General features: G+C 58.0%; 2 protein-coding genes and 1 long non-coding RNA gene across 7 annotated transcripts in view; 2 read left to right on the top strand and 1 right to left on the bottom strand.

The window, feature by feature from the left end:
• Positions 1 to 15,030, top strand: part of CACNA2D2 (calcium voltage-gated channel auxiliary subunit alpha2delta 2) — a 139,836-nt gene extending 124,806 nt beyond the window's left edge. The window contains exons 16-39 of one of the 5 annotated variants that reach the window (XM_045991633.1): positions 90 to 161; positions 371 to 445; positions 1,744 to 1,818; positions 1,896 to 1,967; positions 2,047 to 2,118; positions 2,223 to 2,284; positions 3,156 to 3,232; positions 4,384 to 4,404; positions 7,128 to 7,188; positions 9,516 to 9,613; positions 9,831 to 9,921; positions 10,029 to 10,091; positions 10,239 to 10,342; positions 10,608 to 10,706; positions 10,799 to 10,887; positions 11,093 to 11,140; positions 11,396 to 11,467; positions 11,579 to 11,731; positions 11,902 to 11,954; positions 12,082 to 12,137; positions 12,274 to 12,400; positions 12,548 to 12,657; positions 12,758 to 12,840; positions 12,928 to 15,030. In XM_045991633.1, the coding sequence (XP_045847589.1) occupies positions 90 to 161; positions 371 to 445; positions 1,744 to 1,818; positions 1,896 to 1,967; positions 2,047 to 2,118; positions 2,223 to 2,284; positions 3,156 to 3,232; positions 4,384 to 4,404; positions 7,128 to 7,188; positions 9,516 to 9,613; positions 9,831 to 9,921; positions 10,029 to 10,091; positions 10,239 to 10,342; positions 10,608 to 10,706; positions 10,799 to 10,887; positions 11,093 to 11,140; positions 11,396 to 11,467; positions 11,579 to 11,731; positions 11,902 to 11,954; positions 12,082 to 12,137; positions 12,274 to 12,400; positions 12,548 to 12,657; positions 12,758 to 12,840; positions 12,928 to 13,068 (1,974 nt within the window). In that variant the 3' untranslated portion in view covers positions 13,069 to 15,030. Of the gene's footprint in view, positions 1 to 89; positions 162 to 370; positions 446 to 1,743; positions 1,819 to 1,895; positions 1,968 to 2,046; positions 2,119 to 2,222; positions 2,285 to 3,155; positions 3,233 to 4,383; positions 4,405 to 7,127; positions 7,189 to 9,515; positions 9,614 to 9,830; positions 9,922 to 10,028; positions 10,092 to 10,238; positions 10,343 to 10,607; positions 10,707 to 10,798; positions 10,888 to 11,089; positions 11,141 to 11,395; positions 11,468 to 11,578; positions 11,732 to 11,901; positions 11,955 to 12,081; positions 12,138 to 12,273; positions 12,401 to 12,547; positions 12,658 to 12,757; positions 12,841 to 12,927 lie in introns of all 5 variants that reach the window. The other 4 variants (XM_045991632.1, XM_045991637.1, XM_045991636.1 and 1 more) reach the window with 4 other exon arrangements.
• LOC123932908 lies at positions 66 to 17,079 on the bottom strand. Its single transcript, XR_006816480.1, has 3 exons — positions 16,895 to 17,079; positions 2,024 to 2,109; positions 66 to 147 (listed from the first exon to the last, which is right to left on the bottom strand). It is a non-coding gene; the product is annotated as an uncharacterized LOC123932908 (long non-coding RNA).
• Positions 17,080 to 17,258: 179 nt separating this feature from the next.
• TMEM115 (transmembrane protein 115) lies at positions 17,259 to 21,999 on the top strand. Its single transcript, XM_045992357.1, has 2 exons — positions 17,259 to 18,582; positions 21,217 to 21,999. The coding sequence occupies exons 1-2, from the start codon at positions 17,732 to 17,734 to the stop codon at positions 21,419 to 21,421; spliced, it is 1,056 nt and encodes a 351-aa protein (XP_045848313.1). The 5' UTR covers positions 17,259 to 17,731; the 3' UTR covers positions 21,422 to 21,999.
• Positions 22,000 to 22,456: the final 457 nt, after the last annotated feature.

The raw sequence follows: 22,456 nt of genomic DNA, 5'->3' as shown, positions 1-22,456 counted from the left end.
GGGCCTGTGCCTGAGCCCACCCTCTGAACACTCAGGGTGGGGCATGGCTGGCCACAGGAGACTGACCTGTCATCCTCCTCTCCCTTCAGGGCCTGGGGCTGGTGGTGACAGGGACTCTCCCTGTTTTCAACCTGACGCAGGATGGCCCTGGGGAAAAAAAGGTAAGGTTCCCAACCAGGGAAGGGCTAGGCATGCCTGAGGGGGTTGGGCATGCCCCTAGCAGGCCTGGGACAGAGAAGGGACAGGCCAGCCTTCAGACTGGACAGAGGCAACCTCTTGTGAGCAGCTTGAGGCCTGGGGCATGAGGTTTGCACAGTGGGGCTCCTCTGTGGATTTGAGTGCATTGCAGACCCCATGCCTCTGCTCCCAGAACCAGCTGATCCTGGGTGTGATGGGCATCGATGTGGCTCTGAATGACATCAAGAGGCTGACTCCAAATTACACGGTAAGTGTCCATCTGTCCATCCACCCAGCTCTGCCTCCCGGGGCCACAAGCCAGGCTCAGCAGAGGTGTGTGAGAGGGCTTACAGCACCTCCAGGGAGACCTGTGAACTGAAGCAGTCAGGAAAGGCTTCTGGAGGAGGGACCTTGGGCCTGGAGCTGGGGTCAGCAGACTTTCTGTGAGGGGCCAGACTATGAATATTTTAGGCTCTGCCAGTGTAAGTACTCAGACTCAGTTCTGCTGTTGTATGGAGAATGGCCACAGACAATGGGCACGGTTGTGTTCCAATACAATTATGTTTGTGGGTCCTGAAATTTAAATTTCACATAATTTTCATGCCATGATCTTTTTCAAACACTTAAAAATGTAAAAAAAACAGGGGCGCCTGGTTAAGTGTCTGACTCTTGGTTTCAACATGGGGTCCACCTAGGCCACTTAGCAAGGGAGTCTGCTTGACGATTCCCTCCCTCTGTCCCTCCCCCCACTTGTACGCATGCATGCTCATTTGCTCTGAAAATAAATAAATCTTTAAAAAAAGAAATGTAAAAAATATTTCTAGTCACACAGTAACAAGTGACGGGCCAGGCAGGCCAGGCATTATGGTCAGATAGACAGAAGGCATACCTTGGAGTTACAGGAAACCCTTTGAGCAAAGGACTGAAGGTGAAAACCAAAATCATAAACCAGGGAAGGGGCAAGGTCAGTGTGGCTGGCCCAGGGCCTGTGGCAAAGGAGGCTTTGGTCTTGGTTGCAAAAGGGTGGGGGATGGGACGTGTGTGACAGTTTGCCTAGATGGGAGCCACATGAAGGCCCTGTGTCGTTGGCCTCCGTGTGCAGTGAGAAAACAGCCTAGAGAGCTACGGGTGAGTCCAGGGTCCCATTCACTCCTCCTTTACTTCTGTCTGGAAGGGGTACCCTCCTCCCTATGCGATCTACTGAAATGGGGACTAGAAGGAAACAGTAGTGGGGAGGGGACAGGGAGGGGATGGCAGCCCTGAGGGGCAGAGGAAGCAGAGCAGTCTAGGTGACTGACAGTTTGAAGAGAACCAGGAGTCGTGAGGGCAGAAGGCCAAATCGAATCATGGTCCCATGGAGCCCATCAGCCTCAACAAGGGACACTAGCGTGTTGGGCTTGATTTGAGAAACAGGTTCAAGGCCACGTGGCATGTGAGGGCCCCTGGCCCAAGCAGGCACATGGCACCCCCTCAGTGATAATGGAAAGCAGGCTGAGAAAGAGCTCGAGAGTCTGGGGAATCCCTGCCTGGCCCCTTGGCTCTGAGCCCCCTTATGTATGCCCCCAGCTTGGAGCCAACGGCTATGTGTTTGCCATTGACCTGAACGGCTACGTGTTGCTGCACCCCAACCTCAAGCCCCAGGTGAGACAGGGGGCAGTCAGGAGGAGGGTAGACCCTTCAAGACGGTGACCCCTGACCTCCTGCCCTGCCTCCCACAGACCACCAACTTCCGGGAGCCTGTGACTCTGGACTTCCTGGATGCGGAGCTGGAGGATGAGAACAAGGAGGAGGTAAGGGAAAGGAGGGGAGTAGCTCCCCTCCAGAGCAGCTGGGAGCAGGGACTCACCGCTCACATTCCTCCCCTTCCAGATCCGTAGGAGCATGATCGATGGCAACAAGGGCCACAAGCAAATCAGAACACTGGTCAAGTCCCTGGATGAGGTGAGAAGACAGTAGAGGGGGACAGAGTCAGGGCGGGCGCCCTTCCGCACGCCAACCCACCCCTGCCTGCTGGCCCAAGTACTTGACCCAGCCTCTTCTCTCAGAGGTACGTGGACGAGGTGGTGCGGAACTACACCTGGGTGCCCATAAGGAGCACCAACTACAGGTGAGTGGGGCGGGGAGGGGCAGGGCAGCTGCAGAGCCCAGAGTCTGAGCCCTCTCCCTAGCCGGGTCTGCCGGTTCTCAGGGACTGCAGCCAGGATCCCAGTAGGGCACCAGCAGCCAGGGCTGCTCACTACTCACCCCAGGACTCTCAGTCCCCCAAGGGCCTCTGGCTGGCCCTTCAGGAACAAGGGCCATTTCCTGGGAGAACAGGACAGAGACAAGACAGTGCATCTGATGTCTCACATGCCAGCCAGCCCTCTCATGTCACCCCTGCCTGGTTAGTGTCCCTGGGTGTCTGCACCCAGGAGGTCACCTTCAGCACATCCCTGGGCCGGCTCTCAGCAGGCACCATAGCCCTCAGAAGAGGTGCCCTTATGGGTCAGGCCCGGGCCATGCAGGCTGTCTTCTTGGGCCCCCCAGAGCCCGTCTCACTCACACCCCCGTCCTGGCTTGTGGTTGCTCCTCACCATGGCAGCCCAGCCCTGCTTTCCACTGGCCCTCACACGGCCTAAGTGTCTGGGGACCGAGGACCCCTCTCCCGTGGCTGTGCTCCCCCCAGCCTAGCTCACTGACAGTGCTCTGCCCCTTGTGAGTCTGCTGGCCTGACTGAGGAGGCTGGCTAGGTGTCTGGGAGCAGGGGCTGCTGGGGTGGGGACTTGCTTTGGGCTGGGCATCCTGAGGTGTTCAGGAGAGTTTGGGGAGTGAATCTCCCATAGCTAACAGGGCAGGGTGGCCCTAGCGGGCAGAAGAGGGGACGTCACAGCCCATGCCACTCTACCCAGCTCCAAGGCCATGGCGTAGGGGCGTTGGATGTCCATGTGGCGCCCCCTCCCCCGCAATGACATATGCTCCTTCCCTCTCCTCCTCCCCAGCCTGGGGCTTGTGCTCCCGCCCTACAGCACCTTCTACCTCCAAGCCAACCTCAGCGACCAGATCCTACAGGTCAAGTGTAAGTGGCCCGGCCCCTGCCTGCGCCCTGCACCCCTGCCTCTGCCCCGCACCCTGGCCGGCCCCAGGCAGCAGAGTCAGCCACTGGCGGCAAGGCAGCCCCTCCTGCCCAGTCTGCCCACCCCCCAGGCACCCGCAGGCTGGGGCACCAGCCATCCGAAAGTCTGTGGAAATCTGCATGCTCGCCTTTTCTCAGATTTGGTTCCAGATCATTCTCTCATGATTTCCGTTGAGGTTTTTGATTTTAGTTTCTCCTACTGCGTGTCCTCCCTCCTTAGCCTGCCTCCCCCGCACACCCCTGGGGGCTGCATTCTTGGAAGACACCCCCTCCTCTCATCTCTCCTCTCCCCAGCACCCTGTAGCTCTCTCCCCCTGTCGTGCCACCCCCCCCCCAGGGTCTTTCTCTCCACTCTTCCACCGCCCCCACTCATCCTCCTTCATTTCCTCCTCCCCCAGGCACCCTCTCACCTTCCTCTGACCCCCCACTGCCTTACTCCCTCTGCCCTTCCTTCTCTCCCTCTGCCTCGTCTCCCCTTCTCCCTCCTCTTCTCTCCTTTCCTTGTATCCCCACCTTCTCTGTCTCCCCCTTTCCCTCTCCCTTCTCTCTCCCCTACTCCAGTATCCCTACTCTCTCTCCCTCCCTCCCTCCCTCTGCTCTCTTCCCCATCTTCATCCCCCCCCATCCCACCCTCCCTGCCTCTTCTTCCTCCTCCCTCTCCCCTTCTCTTCCTCTCTGGACGGCTCTTCTTCCTTCCCTCCCTCGCCCACTCCTCTGCCTGTGGCTCATCCCTGCATGTCCTGCTCACCCTGGGCCTCCCCCCACCCCGAGAGGCGGAGCCTGTGGCCCCGCCTGCCCTCTGCCCGGAGTCACTGGGAGGGAGGCTGGGGCTCCGGCGCCACCGGGCGCCCCCCACCTGCCTGGCCGACTGGGGCTCATCTCCTTTGAGTTTTCTCGCTCTCTCTTTCTCTCTCATGTCGTTTTTTTGCAAGAAGTTTCCTTTCGGTATGATGATGAGACACAATATTTTCATTCAAACAGCCATTGAATAAAATATTGTTTGTGCCCCTCCCCTTCCCCTCCCCCTTTTCGTTTGTTTTTGTGTTTGTGTTGTTTTTGTTTTCCTCGCTTTCTCTCTTGGTGGACTGTCCCAGTGCCAATCAGCAAACTGAAGGGCAAGTATATTCAGAACCAGTGCACCCTCCTCTCCCCACCCCACCCACCCTCACACCCCTGCTTGCCCCCCTCCCTGCCCAGGAACCAGCCAAACCTCTGCTCTCCAGGGCTCCTCCCAGCATCCCCTTGGCTCCTCTAGTTCTTGCCTTTTCCCTCATCCCTAAACCCCTATTACAGCCAGCGACCCTTCTCCTGGCCCCGCCTGCAGGGTGGTTTCCGGGTGTTCTGAGAGCTCAGGCCCCCCTCATCCTCCTTGCTCCCTCTGGGCAGGTCCCTGCCCATCCCCACTTTCTCTGTCCCTCCAAGACAACTCAACAGTGGGGACAGGGCTGGATGCCTCTCCACCACCTCCCACCCCTCACAGCAGAGGCCCTGATAGGCAGGGAGGGGCTAGAGAAGTCCTCCACAAGGCTTATGAAAGGCTTATGGGAAAGGAAAGCCACGGCCACCTGAGGCTTCCTCTGGGATAGTTCTCCCTCCTGTGGTCTCTGTCAGTTGGTCCAGAAGTTGGCAGCTCCCCAAGGGGTGACAGAAGACTCTGGAAGCTCCCCACCCTGATTCTGGGACGGGCAGGATAGAGCATCAGCCACGCCACTGGGAGAGCAAGGCAGACCCAACCATCCTGAGCACTGGCAGGTGCTGACGCCCCTGTCCCCTGCTGCCCCCACTGCTTTACTAAAGCCCGCTGGCCCAGCCCAACCGTGGTACCCACTGCCACTGGGGCAGGTGGCCAGGTATGGAGAAGGTGTTCTCCTGGGAAGTAAAAGCAGACTCAGGGATGGTGAGCCTAGCCAGGAATGAAAGGAAATGTGTCTGGACCCCAGGGGCCGCAAAAGAGCTGGGAGGGAATCAGTCTGGGGATGAAGAAAAATGTTCTGGCACTTAGAGATAACTGAAGCCAGAGACTCTGGAGGAAGGCAGGCAGGGAACTCACAGACTCGGTGGACAGTAAGGAGAGCGAGAGAGGGAAGCACGGGAGGAGGGGCACTGCCACCTCTGCCCAGGGAGTGCTGGGACAGAGGGCCATGGAGAGCCACAAGGGGATGACCTGGAAGCCAGGGCTCCCCCAGAAGCCCCAGGGGCCCTATCCATCCTAGTCCAGCAAAAGGGATAGAGCTGACTCCAGTGGCCTGCGTGGGGGTGGGGGACAGGCCCTACTCCCACTGGCTTGAGTTGTCTTTTCTCCCCCTTCCACATCCCTCCCAGTGTCCCCAGAAATGCAGGGCTCTGGTAACAATGACAACTATAGCCTAGTCTCCCTATCTCCTTCTTCTTTCTCCTCCTTCCCTCCCTCACACCCATTCCCTGTCGGCTTGTGTCCAAACCCTGCCTCACAGTCCCATCAGAAAGCAACAGTCCAACCAGTGACTGACTGCCCAGCCCCTCCAGGCACCCCAAGCCCACCTCCTGGAATCTTGCAGTGCATTGTGGGAGTATCTGGGAACAGATAAGACCCCTCTTCTGCAAAAATAAAGCCCTACGGTGACAGAAAGGTCGGAACCTTGGTGAGGACAGGATTGGAAGGTGGGCTGCCCAGAGTGCAACAGGCCATGGGGCAAGGGCAGCCTGCCTCCAAGATGCAGACCCAGCAGGTAGCTGACCCAGCCCGGCAGGGAGAGGCCCAAGAGAAGCCCCAGCATCACTTCCAGAGCCACCCAGAGACACTCGTACACATGCACGCTCACACAAACACACGCTTTCCCATGTACTTATGTGCTCACTCCCAGACATGTGCACAGGCCCAACTGGGGGATCCCTCAAGAGCACCCCACAACTCCTGGAGCCCCAGCATTCCTCTTTGGCTGCTCTGAACAATGACAGGTCCTAGGAAAGGTGGAGGCCCATTCTTCCGCCGCCCCCTCACCACCCTCATGTCACCAGCCCAAGAGGGCAGGACACAGATCAAGCAGCACTACCATCCCCCCCCCCCCCCCCCCCCCGCTCCCAACCTTCCTCCCTCAGCCTGGGAACGTTCTCAGGCACCTTGAGAGTCTCCCCTCACCCAGCCTCCCAGCCCAGGAAGGACCGCGGGATCCCCACAATGCACTGCAGCCCGGCCCCAGCCACCCACCCTGTCTCTGGTTGGACTGTCTCTGCCCGTGAGAAATCCCCTCGGTTTGGCCATGTTGATGCCTGACACGGAACAAAAGCGAGACCTACCAAAATGCAAACAGCTGCAGCAAAGAAAGAGAGATAAAAATCCGCAGCCAAAAGCCAATTCCCTTCCTCAAAGTCTCTTTGGAGGCAAAGGAAGCTCCGCATGCGGTTTTTTCCATTACGGACGTGATAAGAGCGAGACCGGCGCCTCCCCCAGACCATGCATATATATAGCAGTGTGTGTATATATATGTGTGTGTGTGTGTCCGTGTATATGTGCTATACACAGCCGTATGGAAGCATATACAGCCGCGCCACGGGACTCACTGCCGGCAGAGGACCAGGCCTGGGCAACATATTGGCTATAACTGCCCTCCTCCTGCGATGCGTGGTCTCCACAGGCCCTCCGCCCCCACTCCCCGTCCACCCCGTCTCTCTGCCCGCCCCTTCTCTCTGGCTCGAACTTGAACGTGGAAGTGGCGGGTTCCCTCTTTGCTGATGTCTCCCCCTCCCTCAAGCCACCCTCTTTCCCTGTCCCTCCGCCCCCCCTCCCCCCGTCAGCTCTGAGCCCCCTGGCCTCCTGCCTCCCCAGCCCCCGCCGGATAACCCCCCGTTTCTGTTGCAGATTTTGAGTTCCTGCTCCCCAGCAGCTTTGAGTCTGAAGGACATGTTTTCATTGCTCCCAGGTAGCTTGCGTGTGGCCTTGCTGAGGTGTCCTCCCCAAACCCAACTGCCCCAGCCCTTCCCCCCCAACACCCCCCACCTCCTGCACTGCTGCCTGGAGCTGTGTGTGTGTGTGTGTGTGTGTGTGTACCCTGTGCGATTTCGCCCCACCCCACCCCGTGCATAGCCCCCGGCTGCGCACCCCTGTGCATCCCTGGACCATGTGGCCACACCATGCAGCAGTGGCCAGCACCTCCCCCCAGCTGCAGCCCCCACTGGGCCTGGCATGGGAAGGCCCCCGGACTCTGCCCATCTTCCCTGCCCTCCCAGGTCACACCAGGAAGGACCCTTTCTTCCCTGGGCAGGCTGTCCGCAGCCCACTCTTCCCTGGGCAGCTGCTGTTCTGGCTTGTGGCGCCCTCCCCACCCCCCCAACCCTGCACCCCAGCCTTGTCCTGTGTCAGTCAATGTTTGTGTGGGTCTGGGTTTGAGCCAGCCAGAGCCCCTGTGGGCAGAGCTGAATTTCCGTATGGTGGTTCACCGGGACTGGGGGAGGTGGGGAGTACAAGGACTTTGAAGAGCTGCTCGGGCCAGTGAGGGGCCAGGGTCCAGCACCCTGGGCCTTCCCTGAAGTGCACACTCAGCCTGCACACACATCCTCAGGTGCCCACCCTCGCCTGTTGCCCAACAAGTGAGGAGGCCAACAGGCCCCCATGTGGCGAAGTCCTCCCCCGCGACCTCACTCTGGACGAGGGCAGGTGGGGGCAGCTGACAGAGACCCGGGGGCACTCTCAGGCACCACACGGGGGCTCTGGACACTCCTGACCTCCACGTGTGTGCACGTGTGAGCATGCTCCCACAGATTGCTCTCGACTCTCTGTAGATGAGTGTTTGTATTTGTGAGTAACTGTGTACATTTGTAAGAGTCTGAATGTACTGCAGGGGGTGGGGTGGGCTATGGTCATGAGTGACAGTGGCAGTGAGTGAAAAGGCCTGTGTGGCCCCTGTGGCCCTGAGAGAGGGGACTGGGTTTGTTTTTGTCACTTCTGGACCTTCGGCTCGGGAGAGCTCCGTAACTATGTGTTGGGTGAGCGAAGGAAGTGACCCACAGCTGTAAATGTACACAGTGTTGGGGCAGGGAGGTGCGGCAGGGGGTGGGGGGTTGTAGCTGAAGCACAACCGTACGGGTGTCCCTCTGCACGTGTCAGCTGTGCCCCCCACCGCAGAGCACAAATGCCATCGGGGCCAGAGAGCAAGCGGGGACTGAGATCCCCGTCCCAGGTGCCTCACCAAACCATGGGCCCTAGCACAGCTTCGGGAAGCAGCGGAATTTTAAAAAATCCTAAGGTTGCTGCCTCCAGGCCAGTGGGGAGGTGGCTGGTGGCAGGGGCACGGGACTGGGCAGGAGGGAGAGCTCCATCTGTCAGGGTACAAGGACAGCTCGCCAAGACTTCCTGGGGAACAGAGCGCTAAGCAGGCCTCTCATGCCCCCAAAGTTCCCATGTTCTTGGGACCCAGAACCCGAGCCCAGTGAGGGCCTTGAGGAAGTGAGGGATTTCTCCTGTCTGCTTCTGGGGGAGGAGCATCCCAGGCAGAAGGAACGGCCAGTCTGAGGCCCCACACGCTCCCCCTGACTTCCTGACACCCTCTGTGGTATGAGGGGAAAACCCGAGGCTCGGGGAGCTTAAGTGAGTTGTCCAGATGTGAGAAGCCAGGAGGCGGCAGGCCGAGGGCTGACACGCAGCCTGACAAAGCCAGCGCTGGTTCCTCACGCGCCAGGTGCCTCACGCACCAGGAACACTTCCGCGTACAAGGGGACGAGCCGGGGGCGCCTGGGTGGCTCAGTGGGTTAAGCCGCTGCCTTCAGCTCAGGTCATGATCTCAGGGTTCTGGGATCGAGTCCCGCATCAGGCTCTCTGCTCAGCGGCGAGCCTGCTTCCTCCTCTCTCTCTACTTGTGATCTCTGTCAAATAAATAAATAAAATCTTTAAAAAAAAAAAAAAAAAAAAAAAAAGGGGACGAGCCGGCCGTGAGGCCTTTCCTGGGGCCTCCCCCGTGGGCCATCTAGGTCCAGCTACACAGGAGGGGCGGGAGGCTCTGTAGGGCTATACCCAGGAGGGAGAATCTGCCAGGCTGGAGGAAGTGACCATCCTTCTCGTGTCAGCTCTGCCCCCACCCCCAGACGTGGCAGCCTGCCGGGCACATAGGGGCCATAGCCGGCAGGAATACGCAGGCCCCAACTGAGGCCCGGGCTTCTCAGCCGATGGCCAGGCAGGCCTGTTGGGAAGCCTCAGCCCTTCTGCTCTGTCCAGCCCCCCAAGTCCACTCTTCTCACCCCTCCCCATCCCCAGAGAGTATTGCAAGGACCTGAATGCCTCAGACAACAACACCGAGTTCCTGAAAAACTTCATTGAGCTCATGGAGAAAGTGACTCCAGACTCCAAGCAGTGTGAGTGCCTGGGTGGGGCCTCCGGCTCTGGGCAGTGCCCAGGCCCCAAGGGAGGCAGCCCAGTAGAACCCCGAGACCGGGCAGACATGATGCAGACCCAAGCCCAGGGCAGGGTCGGGGCCAGAGAGTGGGGAAGGCTCCAGTGTCGGGTATACAGGGGACAGTGGGCAGGGAGCCACAAGAAGATGCCCTCTCCACCCCTACCCTCCCGTTCCAGGCAACAACTTCCTTCTGCACAACCTGATCTTGGACACGGGCATCACACAGCAGCTGGTGGAGCGCGTGTGGCGGGACCAGGATCTCAACACGTAGGCACTGCCCAGCCTGTGGGGGCAGGAGGCTGGGATGGGCCCAGAGGCCCTGGCACTGCCCTGAAGAAGGCAGGCCTGTGACTCACCTCCCTGCTGCCCCCCAGGTACAGCCTTCTAGCCGTGTTCGCTGCCACCGACGGCGGCATCACCCGCGTATTCCCCAACAAGTAAGTGACCTACCTGCCACCCGGGACCCTGCCCCTGCCTGGGACCCTGCCTCTGTCCCGCCACCCGTAGGCCTTCTTGCTCCTGCTGAGACACTGTCCCCTGCACACCACCCTTTCCACCAACCTCTGTCCATCTCGGGTAACCAGAGCAGCGGAGGACTGGACGGAGAACCCGGAGCCCTTCAATGCCAGCTTCTACCGACGCAGCCTGGATAACCGTGGCTATGTCTTCAAACCCCCACACCAGGACGGTGAGTGTCCTCCCAGGTGGCCCAGCAGTGGCTGGGAAGTTGAGGCTTCCCTGTCTGCTTGGCCAGGGCTGGACCCTGCTATCTGAGGCCCCTCTCGAACAAGAGGCGAGCCAAGACAGGGGCCAATGAGAAGACAGAGCTAGGCTGTGTCAATGCTACACTGGGTACCGGGTGCTTGGCTTGGGCTCCGGGGTCCACAGGCCCAACACAGAGTGGTCAATATGGCCACCAGCCCCTACTCCTGACCCCCCCACCCCACCTGCAGCCCTGTTAAGGCCACTGGAGCTGGAGAATGACACGGTGGGCATCCTCGTCAGCACAGCTGTGGAGCTAAGCCTGGGCGGACGCTCGCTGAGGCCAGCAGGTGAATGCCTGGGGCGGAGGCGGGGAAAGAGACAATGGACAGGGTGCTGCCCAGGCAGGCGGGCGTTGATAGCCCCTTGCTGTCCTCTATAGTGGTAGGTGTTAAGCTGGACCTAGAGGCCTGGGCTGAGAAGTTCAAGGTGCTAGCCAGCAACCGTACCCACCAGGACCAGCCTCAGAAGGTACCTGGGCGGGGGTGGGGGCAGTAAGCCCAGCAGTACTGAGTCCCCCGCCCCCCAGGAACCCCTACCACTCACTCAGAGTGGTTCCTATGCCTTCTGGGGAAACAGTGGCTGTTGCAGATGGCCTGGGGACCCAGATGTACGAAGGGTGATGGGAGGGGGAGAACTGGCGGGCACCTTATGGTCCTTGCTCTCTGCCCAGCAGTGTGGCCCCAGCAGCCACTGTGAGATGGACTGCGAGGTTAACAATGAGGTACGTGGGCCCTGAACCATAGCTTACCCTAATCCCAGACTTCTTAGTCCCAGCTGCAACTCCTAGCCCGTCCCTTGACCTGGTTGGGGGCGGGGCAGAGGGGTGTCTCAACATCCCCACCTTGACTTCACAGGTTTACCAGACCTGTGGGGGGAGTGGTGCCCCTTTGACCCAACCACCTGACTGCCAGGGTCTGGGGAGGAAGGTTTGGGCCTGAGCCCCTCTCCATCCTCCTCCCCCTTCCCTACCTCCCAGGACCTGCTCTGTGTCCTCATTGACGATGGGGGATTCCTGGTGCTGTCAAACCAGAATCATCAGTGGGACCAGGTGAGGGTCAGGAAGAGGGTGGGAGGAGGGGAACCAGGACTCAAGCCTTCCAGGGGGAGGGGGGACATGGCACTGCCAATCCTGTTACTGCCACTCTCCTGGCATTCCCAGGTGGGCAGGTTCTTCAGTGAGGTCGATGCCAACCTGATGCTGGCACTCTACAACAACTCCTTCTACACCCGCAAAGAGTCCTACGACTATCAGGCAGCCTGCGCCCCCCAGCCACCCGGCAACCTGGGTGCTGCACCCCGTGGCGTCTTTGTGGTGAGCCCCAGTGATGCCCAGTCAAGAGATGGAGAGGGGGAGGGGGAGGGGCGGCCCTGGGGCACCTGCCCACAGATGACGCTCCACCTCTGAAGAGAGAGTTGGGGGTGGGGTGACCCAGGTGAGGGAACAGCCGAGGCAGGCAGCCCACGCCCCTCTCTCCACCGCAGCCCACCATTGCTGATTTCCTCAACCTGGCCTGGTGGACCTCGGCTGCCGCCTGGTGAGTCCCCAGGGGAGGGGACAGAGGGAGGGTGCTCCCTGGGCAGGAGGAGGGCTCAAGAGAGGTGGTGGAGCAGGGCACTGATCTCTGGTGACCACTCCCCCACTCAGTGACCCATGCCCTGCAGGTCCTTGTTTCAGCAGCTTCTCTACGGCCTCATCTATCATAGCTGGTTCCACGCAGGTAGGTAGGGCTTTGGAAGCCCCTCCTCGAACCGCCGCCCCACCCCCACCCCCAGTCCCCAGTCTAAGCTCAGACCCATCCAAAGGGAGCTGGCCGGGGCGAATGGGTAGGGCTGAGGCGCTTTGGGCCCTCGCAGACCCCGCGGAGGCCGAGGGGAGCCCCGAGGCGCGCGAGAGCAGCTGCGTCATGAAACAGACCCAGTACTACTTCGGGTCGGTGAACGCCTCCTACAACGCCATCATCGACTGCGGAAACTGCTCCAGGTGCCCGCGGGGAGCGGGACCGGAGGAGTGGGTGGGATGGGGCCGGACGGGGTCCTGCCGGGTGGGCGCGTCCCGGGGCGGGGACGGGGCTCCAGCGGGGAGAGGCGAGGCGAGTCTGAACGCCCCGCCCTCCCGTCCTGCCTCCAGGCTGTTCCACGCGCAGAGACTGACCAACACCAACCTTCTCTTCGTGGTGGCCGAGAAGCCGCTGTGCAGCCAGTGTGAGGCTGGCCGGCTGCTGCAAAAGGAGACACACTGTATCCTGCCCCCGCCGTCCCCCGCCGCCCGCGCGCCCCCTCCTGCCCCGCGCGCCCCCTCCGTGCCCTGCCGCCTCCTTGACTCCCCACCCATGCCCAGCGGACGGCCCGGAGCAGTGTGAACTGGTGCAGAGACCGCGATATCGGAGAGGCCCGCACATCTGCTTTGACTACAACGCGACGGTGAGGAGGGGGCGGCGCACTTGACCTCGCGCTCCCCTCTCCTCCCCGGGCCACCCGGGCCGACCCGCTCCTTGCCTCTTCCTGCAGGAAGATACCTCAGACTGTGGCCGCGGAGCTTCCTTCCCGCCGTCGCTGGGCGTCCTGGTCTCCCTGCAGCTGCTGCTCCTCCTAGGCCTGCCTCCCCGGCCGCAGCCCCAAGTCCACGCCCACGCCTCGCGCCGCGTCTGAGCGCCCCCCTCCCACCCCTCCCGAGGCCTCCCCGTCTCTCCCCTGCTCCCTTGCCCCACACTCCCCGCCTTAGAGCCTCGCCTCCTCCCTCACTGAAGGACCTGAGCGGCCAGGCTCAAAAGTCTGAGCCTTGGAGTTGGGGGGGGGGGGGGTCCCAAAGGAGGGCACCGCAGGTCTTTGGCCCCCAAGCCACATCTCGACGCTGAACCGTCAGAGTGACCCCAGACCCCTTATTCCCACTGGACTCACCCACCCCTGAGGGCTGGGACAGGGAAGCCACAGTACTGGTGCCAAACCAGGCCTCCACTGCCCACCCTGCCCCAAGGCTCCCTTTGTGCGGGAGACCTAGGCCCTGCCCCAGCTGGACTTCTCTAACCTGGCCCTTAGGTCCCACCCAGGACCAAATCTGGATTCCCTGGTAATAATGAAGTTGAAATGGGCAGTTTGAGGCCTGTGCATCCCAGCTTAAGTCCTTGCAGGAGAGAAGTCAAGTCCTGAGGCAGCCCCACAATGGGCTCCTGCCCCTTTCAGGCCTACAGCCACCTACCACCTTCCTCCAGCCCTATAGGTGACAGGCCAGTGACTGTGACACTGGCTCAGACATAACTCCATACACACCTGGAGCCCTGAGGGCAGAAACTCACATTAGACACACCAAGGAGGACACACACACACACACACACACACACACACACACCATGGGGTGGGGTGGGGGCAGGGGCTCACAAAGCCTTACACAGGGCAAGGGGTTGGTGGGAGGGTTGGCACATGCACACTTCATCTCCTGCTCACCGCCCGCCTCTAATCTGACCTGCAGCCCAGCTGGTCCTCTGTCTCTAAAGCTGAATGTCAAATAGTGCCAAATGCTGGGGCAGGGGGTGACAACCCCTGTCCCACCCTAGCCGCCAGTATCCCGGAAATGTCCCTCACCCCGCCAGGTGCTCATTGTAACCATTTCGCACTAGTGTCAGGCTCCCAGCGGGACCACAAGCCACTGCCTGCACCTCTCGGCAAAGGAATCTGCACCAGACATTGCCCTTTGCCTTAGCCAGAGTGACATAATCACTCCTGGCTGGGCCATCCCACCCCCAATCTGGCCCTTACACACTCAGGCCTGTGCCCATTCCCTGTTTCTTCACACACCCATACACACACACATTCCCTGCCCCCAATGGGGGGGGGTGGCAAACTGTTCCTCCCTGCTGAACACACACTTGCACACGCATAAACACATGTATACACTCTGCACACACAGAGGCTGGGCCCAGGCACATGTCTTCACACCATTCATTCTGATCATTTCCCCCAAAGGCATCCCAGCCTGGGGGCAAGTGGGGGACGGAGGGCAGGGGGATGTGGCCATGAGGCTCAGATGGAATGGGAGGAGGGGGGAGGGTGATGCATTAATTAATGGCTCCGTTAATTAATGTCACGTTGCTTGTTGCTTTCTCAGTGTGTGTGTATGGTCCATGCCCGCTGCTGGTGCCAGGGTGGGCACCCAAGCTGTACACCCAGCCTTGATGCCAGCCATGTCTTGCGGGGGCGTGTGTGTAACTGTAGTGTAGTCAGGTGCTCAATGGAGAATATAAAAATAAAAAAGAATCAAACATATATAGAAAAATATATATTTTAAGTTTAAAAAACAGGAAAACAGACAAATAATCCCCATCAGGTAGTTGTCCAACCCCTAGCTGGGTCTGATCCTTCTCATCACCCACCCGACCTGGCTGCCCCCTCACCTCGGGCTCGGGGGATCTGTGGGGGACTGGGGGGCCATTTCCTTTTCTCTGCGCCCTTTTTTTTGGTTGTTGTTCTATTTTGTACAGACAAGTCAGAAAAAACAGTGACAAAAAAGTCAAGAAACTTTGTAAAATATCATGTGTGTGATTCCTTGTAAAATATTTTCAAATGGTTTATTACAGAAGATCAGTTATTAAATAATGTTCATATTTTCACTTCAAATGGTTCCCATCCACTGTGTCTACCTCAGGGTGGGGATTGGGTAGCTTGAAGACAGGTGGCCATGACCTCAAAGTCACATCTACCATTCAGCCGGAAGTGAAGGCCACTGCAACCCAGGTACCCAGTGGGTGTAGGGCATAATGCTTCCTGGTATTCTGAAGTGCCAGAACCTTGACATCCTTTCTCATATAACCTCAAAAGCCTCTGAGAAAAGCTGTCCTTAAAGGCCAAGGCAGTGGAAGAAAGAAGACAGACGAGATTCAAGTTTAGGGAGGAGTCTAGACATCAAGGCAGACCACCAGGACCTAGTGGGCAGGTCATCCACTTGGAGCGATGAGTTAGTGGTACTGGGAGCAGGTCCAGGATCCAGTGCTTGAGGGCCCCAGCCTGTTGTCCAGAGGAGGCCAGGGTCTGGCCCACCCATAAGCATGACCACTGCTCCTTTCCAGCCCAGAAGAAGCTTAAGGCCCAGTGCTCTCCTTGACCGCCACTGCTCATGCTGGAACCCAAAACTGAGTCCTGAATCCTCTCGGACTTTCCTCTGGCCTGCCTATGCCCTTGTTCAATTTAATCCCAACTCTCTTAATAATCAATCCTAGTCCATGTGCCCCTTCATGCTCTTTTCAAGGAGAAAAACCAGTAACCACAGCACAGAGGTTTCCCAGTACTGCTGATGCTCACTCGTCCGTGACGCACACTTTGTACGCACCAGGTGGACAGCCAGCGCTGCCCTTAGACCTGGGTACTAGTGTATCTCCATACTGCAGATAAACAAACTGAGACTTGAGAGAAATGCTCTCCTCCATGGTGATAAGGGCAAGAAATCAGCACAGGTTTCAGAGAGGAGGTGACCTGTGGCTGGAACCAGGCCTTAACAAAGACACCCATCCTCATTCCCCTCCATGGGTTGGCCACAGAGCAATGCCTAACTAGTAACCCCAGAGAGAGCTCCATGCCCTGCAACAGCCCCCAGATCCTGGGGTAGGGTTGCCAGATAAAATGTAGAACGTCTAGTCAAATCTGAAATTCAGATAAGCACGAATTTTTTTTTACAGTGTTTCCAATACTGCACTATACTAAAAAGACTGGGGACATGCTTACACTAAAAAATCATTCATTTATCTGAATTTCAAATGACTGTACACCCTGTACTTCGATTTGCTCAGTCTGGCAACTCTACCCTAGGTGGCATCCAATGAGACCCTAGGCAAAGAAAAGGATGTCACGTCAACACCCTTTGTAACCTGGAAGGCTATGTGCACACTGGAAGTTGTACTGAGATCAGTGGCTGAAAGGAACGATGGATTCTGCACTTTATAAACTTGATTTGTCGCATAATTATTTTAATTACATGCACAATTTTAAAAAGTGACTCAATATACCAAAAAAATCAGTTCTCTCAGAACACAAACTGCAGGAAGCCACTGTTGCAGTAAACACCCTGGCCCAAGTCCTCAGGGCCAGAGATGAGAAATCTGTGGCGGGGAAGAGAGTCACTAAAAGGAGCCCAGTCTTGCCCTTTGGGTGCAGGAGACCTGAATTCGAGTCGCAGCTCCACCACACTTGTAACAAGGTTAGCCTGGGCAACACACTCACTGGGCACCAAGGGTGGACTGGCATTTTACACCACAGTCCCTACGAACCCTCACCGTGCTAGGTCCTGTCATCTCCATTTTACGGTTCATGAAACTGAGGTACTTGGCTCGTGTCACAGAGCCCCCAAATGGCACAGCAAGAATCCCAATCTGGGTCAGGTCCCATACACCCATACAACCTAGGTCAGGCACACACCGGACTACAGAGTTTCGGGAGTTCCCGAACACTGGTACGCACACCAAGACCACCTACATTCTTACCTACACACCTGTCCACAAGGACACACTCAGATGTATTCAGAAGTACATGCACGGAGTCACTGTTCCCAGGAAATTCAGCAAGCGAGCGTCCCCAGTTGTGCTGCCGCGCGGGTACCCGGAACCTTCCCAAGGTAACCGGAACCAGCTTACTCCTCCCCAGCCCCGGACAGCCAGCGGAAACGGTCCTGCGCACTACACCTCCCCAGCACATCCTCCTCTTACCAACCGGAACAGCCGGGGCGCACAGCTTCCTGGAACTTGTAGTTTTACGCATAACTCTGATTTCCGCTCGTCCCCCTCTTCAGGAGAGGACTACATGTCCCAGCATGCCGCGGAGCCGGAAGGGCATCCCGCCGCTGCCCGGACGCGCAGGCGCAGCACCTCTGTTTGTCGGCGCCTGGGAAGGGAGGAGGTACGGTCGCAGCCAAGACCGAGGCCGAGCCGGAACTGACGAGACTTTACTGGGGCCCAGAACAAGGCTCCAGTCCGGCTCAGACCATCGGGCCCCTGAGTGGATGGAAGAGGCCGAGTCCTGAGACCAACGCCAGCCGGGTCAGCTTGGCGCGGGGCCCACAAGGCAGGCAGGACGGGAGGCAGACGTGCCGAAGCCTCCCAGGGCCTTCCCTCAGGACCCCGGCGAGGGGCCTAGGCCCCGGGCCCGCGACCAGGCCCAACTTGGCCCTTTGGGACTGGAGCCGACGCAACCAGAAGTGGAATCTTCACCGGGGCCATAGGCCAGTGACTAGGCCGGGCCCGGGCCTCCCAACGGGGCCGGACTGGGACGAGGCCCCGGGGAGGCCCCTGACACACTAGACCCTTCCCTCAGGCCGACGCCCTTCGGGAAGATGCAGCGCGCCCTACCGGGCGCCCGCCAGCATTTGGGGGCCATCCTGGCCAGCGCCAGCGTGGTAGTAAAGACCCTGTGCGCGGCAGTACTCTTTCTCTACCTGCTGTCCTTCGCCGTGGACACCGGCTGCCTGGCGGTCACCCCAGGCTACCTCTTTCCGCCCAATTTCTGGATCTGGACCCTGGCCACCCATGGGCTGATGGAACAGCACTTGTGGGATGTGGCCATCAGCCTGGCCACAGTGGTGGTGGCTGGACGTTTGCTGGAGCCCCTCTGGGGAGCTTTGGAGCTGCTCATCTTCTTCTCAGTGGTGAATGTGTCTGTGGGGCTGCTGGGGGCCTTCGCCTACCTCCTCACCTACATGGCTTCCTTCAACCTGGTCTACCTTTTCACTATCCGCATCCACGGAGCCCTGGGCTTCCTGGGTGGTGTCCTGGTGGCACTCAAGCAAACCATGGGGGACTGCGTGGTCCTGCGTGTGCCTCAGGTGCGCGTCAGCGTGGTGCCCATGCTGCTGTTGGGGCTGCTGCTGCTGTTGCGGCTGGCCACGCTGCTCCAGAGCCCAGCACTGGCCTCCTATGGCTTTGGGCTTCTCTCCGGTTGGGTGTATCTTCGCTTCTACCAGCGCCATAGCCGAGGCCGAGGGGACATGGCTGACCACTTTGCTTTTGCCACCTTCTTCCCTGAGATCCTGCAGCCTGTGGTGGGGCTCTTGGCGAACTTGGTGCACAGCCTCCTGGTGAAGGTAAAGATATGCCAGAAGACAGTGAAGCGCTATGATGTAGGTGCCCCATCTTCCATCACCATCAGCCTCCCAGGCACAGACCCTCAGGATGCAGAGCGGAGAAGGTACTGTGGAGTCTTCCAAAACATTATTGAGCTAAGGGAGTTTTTATTGACCGAGTCTTGTTCCATCTGTTGTGCTTGCTGTGTGTTGGCTGGCAGCCAAGGGTCAGGTGTTGGGACTGACTCAGGAGTTAAAATCCGGTTTGTGGCCTTGAGAAACTCAGCAATTAGGTGCTGGGCTCCAATAGCACTTTCCAACATGAAGAAGTGCAATTTGCCTTTCACACCACTCAGGCCACTTAACAAGTCCTAAGAAATGTCCAGTTTCCTTTGGTACTGTGTAAGGGTTAATGAAGGGCCAGGTACACATAATCCTGACCTTGTCTCAGAATCTTGGAATCCTAGACACTGGTCCTGTGGGAGCCAGAAACAACCTGCTGGTCCTCTTTCCCCACTGAGGGAGGGACACACATGAAGACCGACCTTACAAGGTGGTCTGAGCCACCCCAATTTCAAAATGCTGAACCATGTCCTCTTCCTGGGTCCTAATTCAGATGCTGTGCTTCTCTGCCACTTAATCATTGAGGGGGAAACCTCAGGGTATTACTAGATTTGCCATCCTGTCTTTCCAGCATGTATGTGTCACCACACCCAGGGGACAGGCCATGTGACCCACCACGGGAGCCTGCTGACCACACAGGGAGTGGAGACAACCTTCATTATCTGTAAACCAAGCCATCTGCACCATCTGGAGTCCCGGCTGAATGCACCTTGTCCAGGGCTGGGAAGACATTTTTTAATCCAGTTGTCTCTGTCTCTCCCAGGTCTTTAGACTCACCAGAGTTGACACAGCTCCATTTCCAACATCATTGTTGAAGTTCTTTTTTAGGCAGTGACTTTAGTAGTGAAATCTGGAGCAGACTCTGCTCCTGCTTTCTGGATTTGCCAAAGGCTTTTGCTTTTGCTCGTCTCTTAAACTGATTCTTGCCAGGCAGCTTTGTGAATTCACCTGAAAGGTTATCCCCGTGCTTAGTCCCCACTGGGTCTGTGGCATTGAGCATAGGATACACCCTTTCTTGAAGGAGTTGCCAGCTGGAGAAGAGCCACAGATTACTATGGCCTAAGGTGGTGGGTGTTGAAAAGTACACAAAACATGCTGCGGGGCATTACTGTGAGCCCTGTGGTTTGTATCTCTGTGGCTGATGAATCCTAAAGACTGAGGTCTGTCTTCACTTTATCCAGTGGAGAAGGTGGGACCAAAAGGGCTGAACCTGCTAGAAATTGAGCTGTCCTCAGAGCTCTGTAGGCGGAGCCAGGGACCGGTAGTACTCTTTCTTTAGTGAGAAGTCTTGGATTAGTTAGGGTTGGCTGGAAATTCATAACAGCTCTGCTCGGGTCCAAGAAAATGGCAGGCTGAGGTAGGGAAGGTTGTCAGGAGCTAGGTTCCTGGCATAGCCCTGTGGTTGTTACTTCTCCAGCCAGTTAGGCCTTTGGCAGCATGCTGCTCCCAAACCCAAAGGGCTACTAGTAGTGTGAGGCAGGGTTTCCTATCTTTGACCCTTGTGAGGAAGTGAGTACTATACCACTACCTCTGGTTTAGCGGGCTTTAGATAGAATTGACAAGGCTCTCTCCAGGATGGAGCCTGGGTAGCACAGGGAACTGTCCTTTCTGTGCCAATCTGCCATGTGTCAGGCTAGAGCACAGGATGGAACTGGGCTATCGTTTTCTGTGCCCATGTTCTTGTTGCCTTTCCTGTCATGTTGCCTGGCATGTTGGCGGTTTTGCTCCTCTGATGAAACTTGGAAGGCTGTTACAGGCTGTCCCCCATCCTTGTAGCACAGACAGGTTGAGGCATCAGGGTTCCACAGTTACCACTATTGGAAGTATTAGCTGGCAGCATGGGCATTCCACCTCCTGGGTAACCTAGGGTCCCAAGTGCACAGGTACACCTTCCAGTCAACTTTCCCACCTCCCCCCAAAGTAAGGTCCAAAAGGGTTTGTCCACTGGAACCGTAGGCTCTGGCCTGTCTCCTACACACATAAGCTGTCCCTCCTCTTTCTGCAAGGACTTGGTGTGTCCCTGCTCTAACTCAGGTCCTGGTGGCTGTGGGGATTCTTCTGGGAAGGAAAACATTAGAGTCCATTAGGAGGGATGGGGTGACCCAAGTTGGCCCTGCTTGCCAGGTTGAGATCCCACATAAGTGCCTGAGTTCCAGCATTCCCCTCAGACCCTTGCCAGGAGGCTCAAAACATACCTAACAAGGAGAGAGAGAGAAGTAATAACCCTCTCCTTGGATGTGATACCAGTGCCCACATCCAAGGGACTTGCCCTTCCACCCATCTTCCCTGGGGTGCCAGCTCAGCCCATGCTTAGGCACCATCCTCAGAATCATCCCTGAGGCTGGCCTGGTGGGCAGTCTGGCAGACACCCTATTGGCCTTCTAAGCCTGGAGGTGCCCGGACTATGAAGGGAAGGCTCTGTGTGTGGGCAGCCAAGCCCTTTGGGTCCTTATTCTGAATGCTGAGTAGGTCCTTTCCAGTCCCTGGGGATCCCTGGGTCCTACATGGTAAAGGGGAATGCATAAGATTCTAAGAGAAAGCTGGGTGGTAGGGGGAGTCAGCTTCATGGGGGAAGAATATAGGGCATGAGCCAAGTCCAAACCCAAAGTGATTTGTCATCTTTCCCCTGGCTCCAGGCAACTGGCCCTGAAGGCCCTCAATGAGCGGCTGAAGAGAGTGGAGGACCAGTCCGTCTGGCCAAGCATGGACGACGATGAAGAGGAGGCAGGGGACAAGGTGGATAGCCCCCTACCCTCAGACAAGGCCCCCACGCTCCCAGGAAAAGGGGCTGTCCCAGAATCCAGCCTGATCACCTTCGAGGCAGCTCCCCCGAAGCTGTAACTCCAGACCACCTTGAGTGTAGCACCTCCTCTCCCAAGCTCCCCCTTGACACCTCTCAGCTACTCCAGGGCTCTGACTGCTCTGAGGAGAGGGAAGAAGGCCTCCTGGGGGTCTCCACGGCCTTCTGCTATTTCTCGCCAACACTACCCGGGACTTGCTACCTGGTTCCAACTCCAGACAACCACTATGCCAGGCATGGGGCCTCTGAACCATCAGCCAGCCCAGGCCCTCTGAGGTAAGACTGTACCTCAGCAGATAGCCCCAAGCAAGTGGCTACAGGGACACTGGTGTCACAGTGCCTGGGCCAACCCTCATGCCTGATACTGGTTGCCAAGAGCCCTGAGCCAAGGCAAGGATTTGCCAAAAACGTTCTGGGGGTCCAGCCGGACTGCAATTCCCTGCCCACCCTCAGAAAGACTATGTTCATGTGAAGATTTCTGATTCCCTCTGCTGTGGCTGTGGCTGGTTCGGGGCCAGAAGAGCCACAGCTCCCAAGTATTTTTTACAGGACCACTTGAGTGGGCAGCCAGGCCCAGCCTTGCAGCCTTGCAGTATCAATAAAGCAGTTCTTTGAGGTATGGCTCCTGGGCTCTGTAAGACCACCTTGCGCAGCCCTCTCATCATGTTCAACGGTAAACTTAGGGACTTTAGAGTCCGGGGCTTGGTCTCCATGGCAACTCCAGCTGAGTAAGAACTCTGTTATCCCACTTCCCCCTTACCACCACATGCCCACTGTTAAAACCACCTTCCCAGAGCTCTCACTTGAGAGCCTTACTCATTTTCTCTCCCTCTGATTCTCAGTCAGGGAGGCCCTGTCCAGAGGATCTGATGGCAGAGGGCCCTGTCTGTCATGAAGAGCTGTTCTCCCTGATGGCTTACCCCCAAAACAGAGTTCTCAGTGCTTGACACCTGTGGAAACAGTCTATCCCGAGTTCCCACCCTGTCACTGTCCATATCTAACCACCCCCACCCCCAGTCTGGAGGCACCAGCACAGCAGGCAGCTGGGGGACCGAAAGGACACACAGCTGTACCAC

This window comes from Meles meles, chromosome 20 (assembly GCF_922984935.1).
Source record: "Meles meles chromosome 20, mMelMel3.1 paternal haplotype, whole genome shotgun sequence".
Taxonomy (NCBI): Eukaryota; Metazoa; Chordata; class Mammalia; order Carnivora; family Mustelidae; genus Meles; species Meles meles.
The sequence above is the reverse complement of the archived record's forward strand: the minus strand, read 5'-3'. Positions and strand labels throughout refer to the sequence as shown.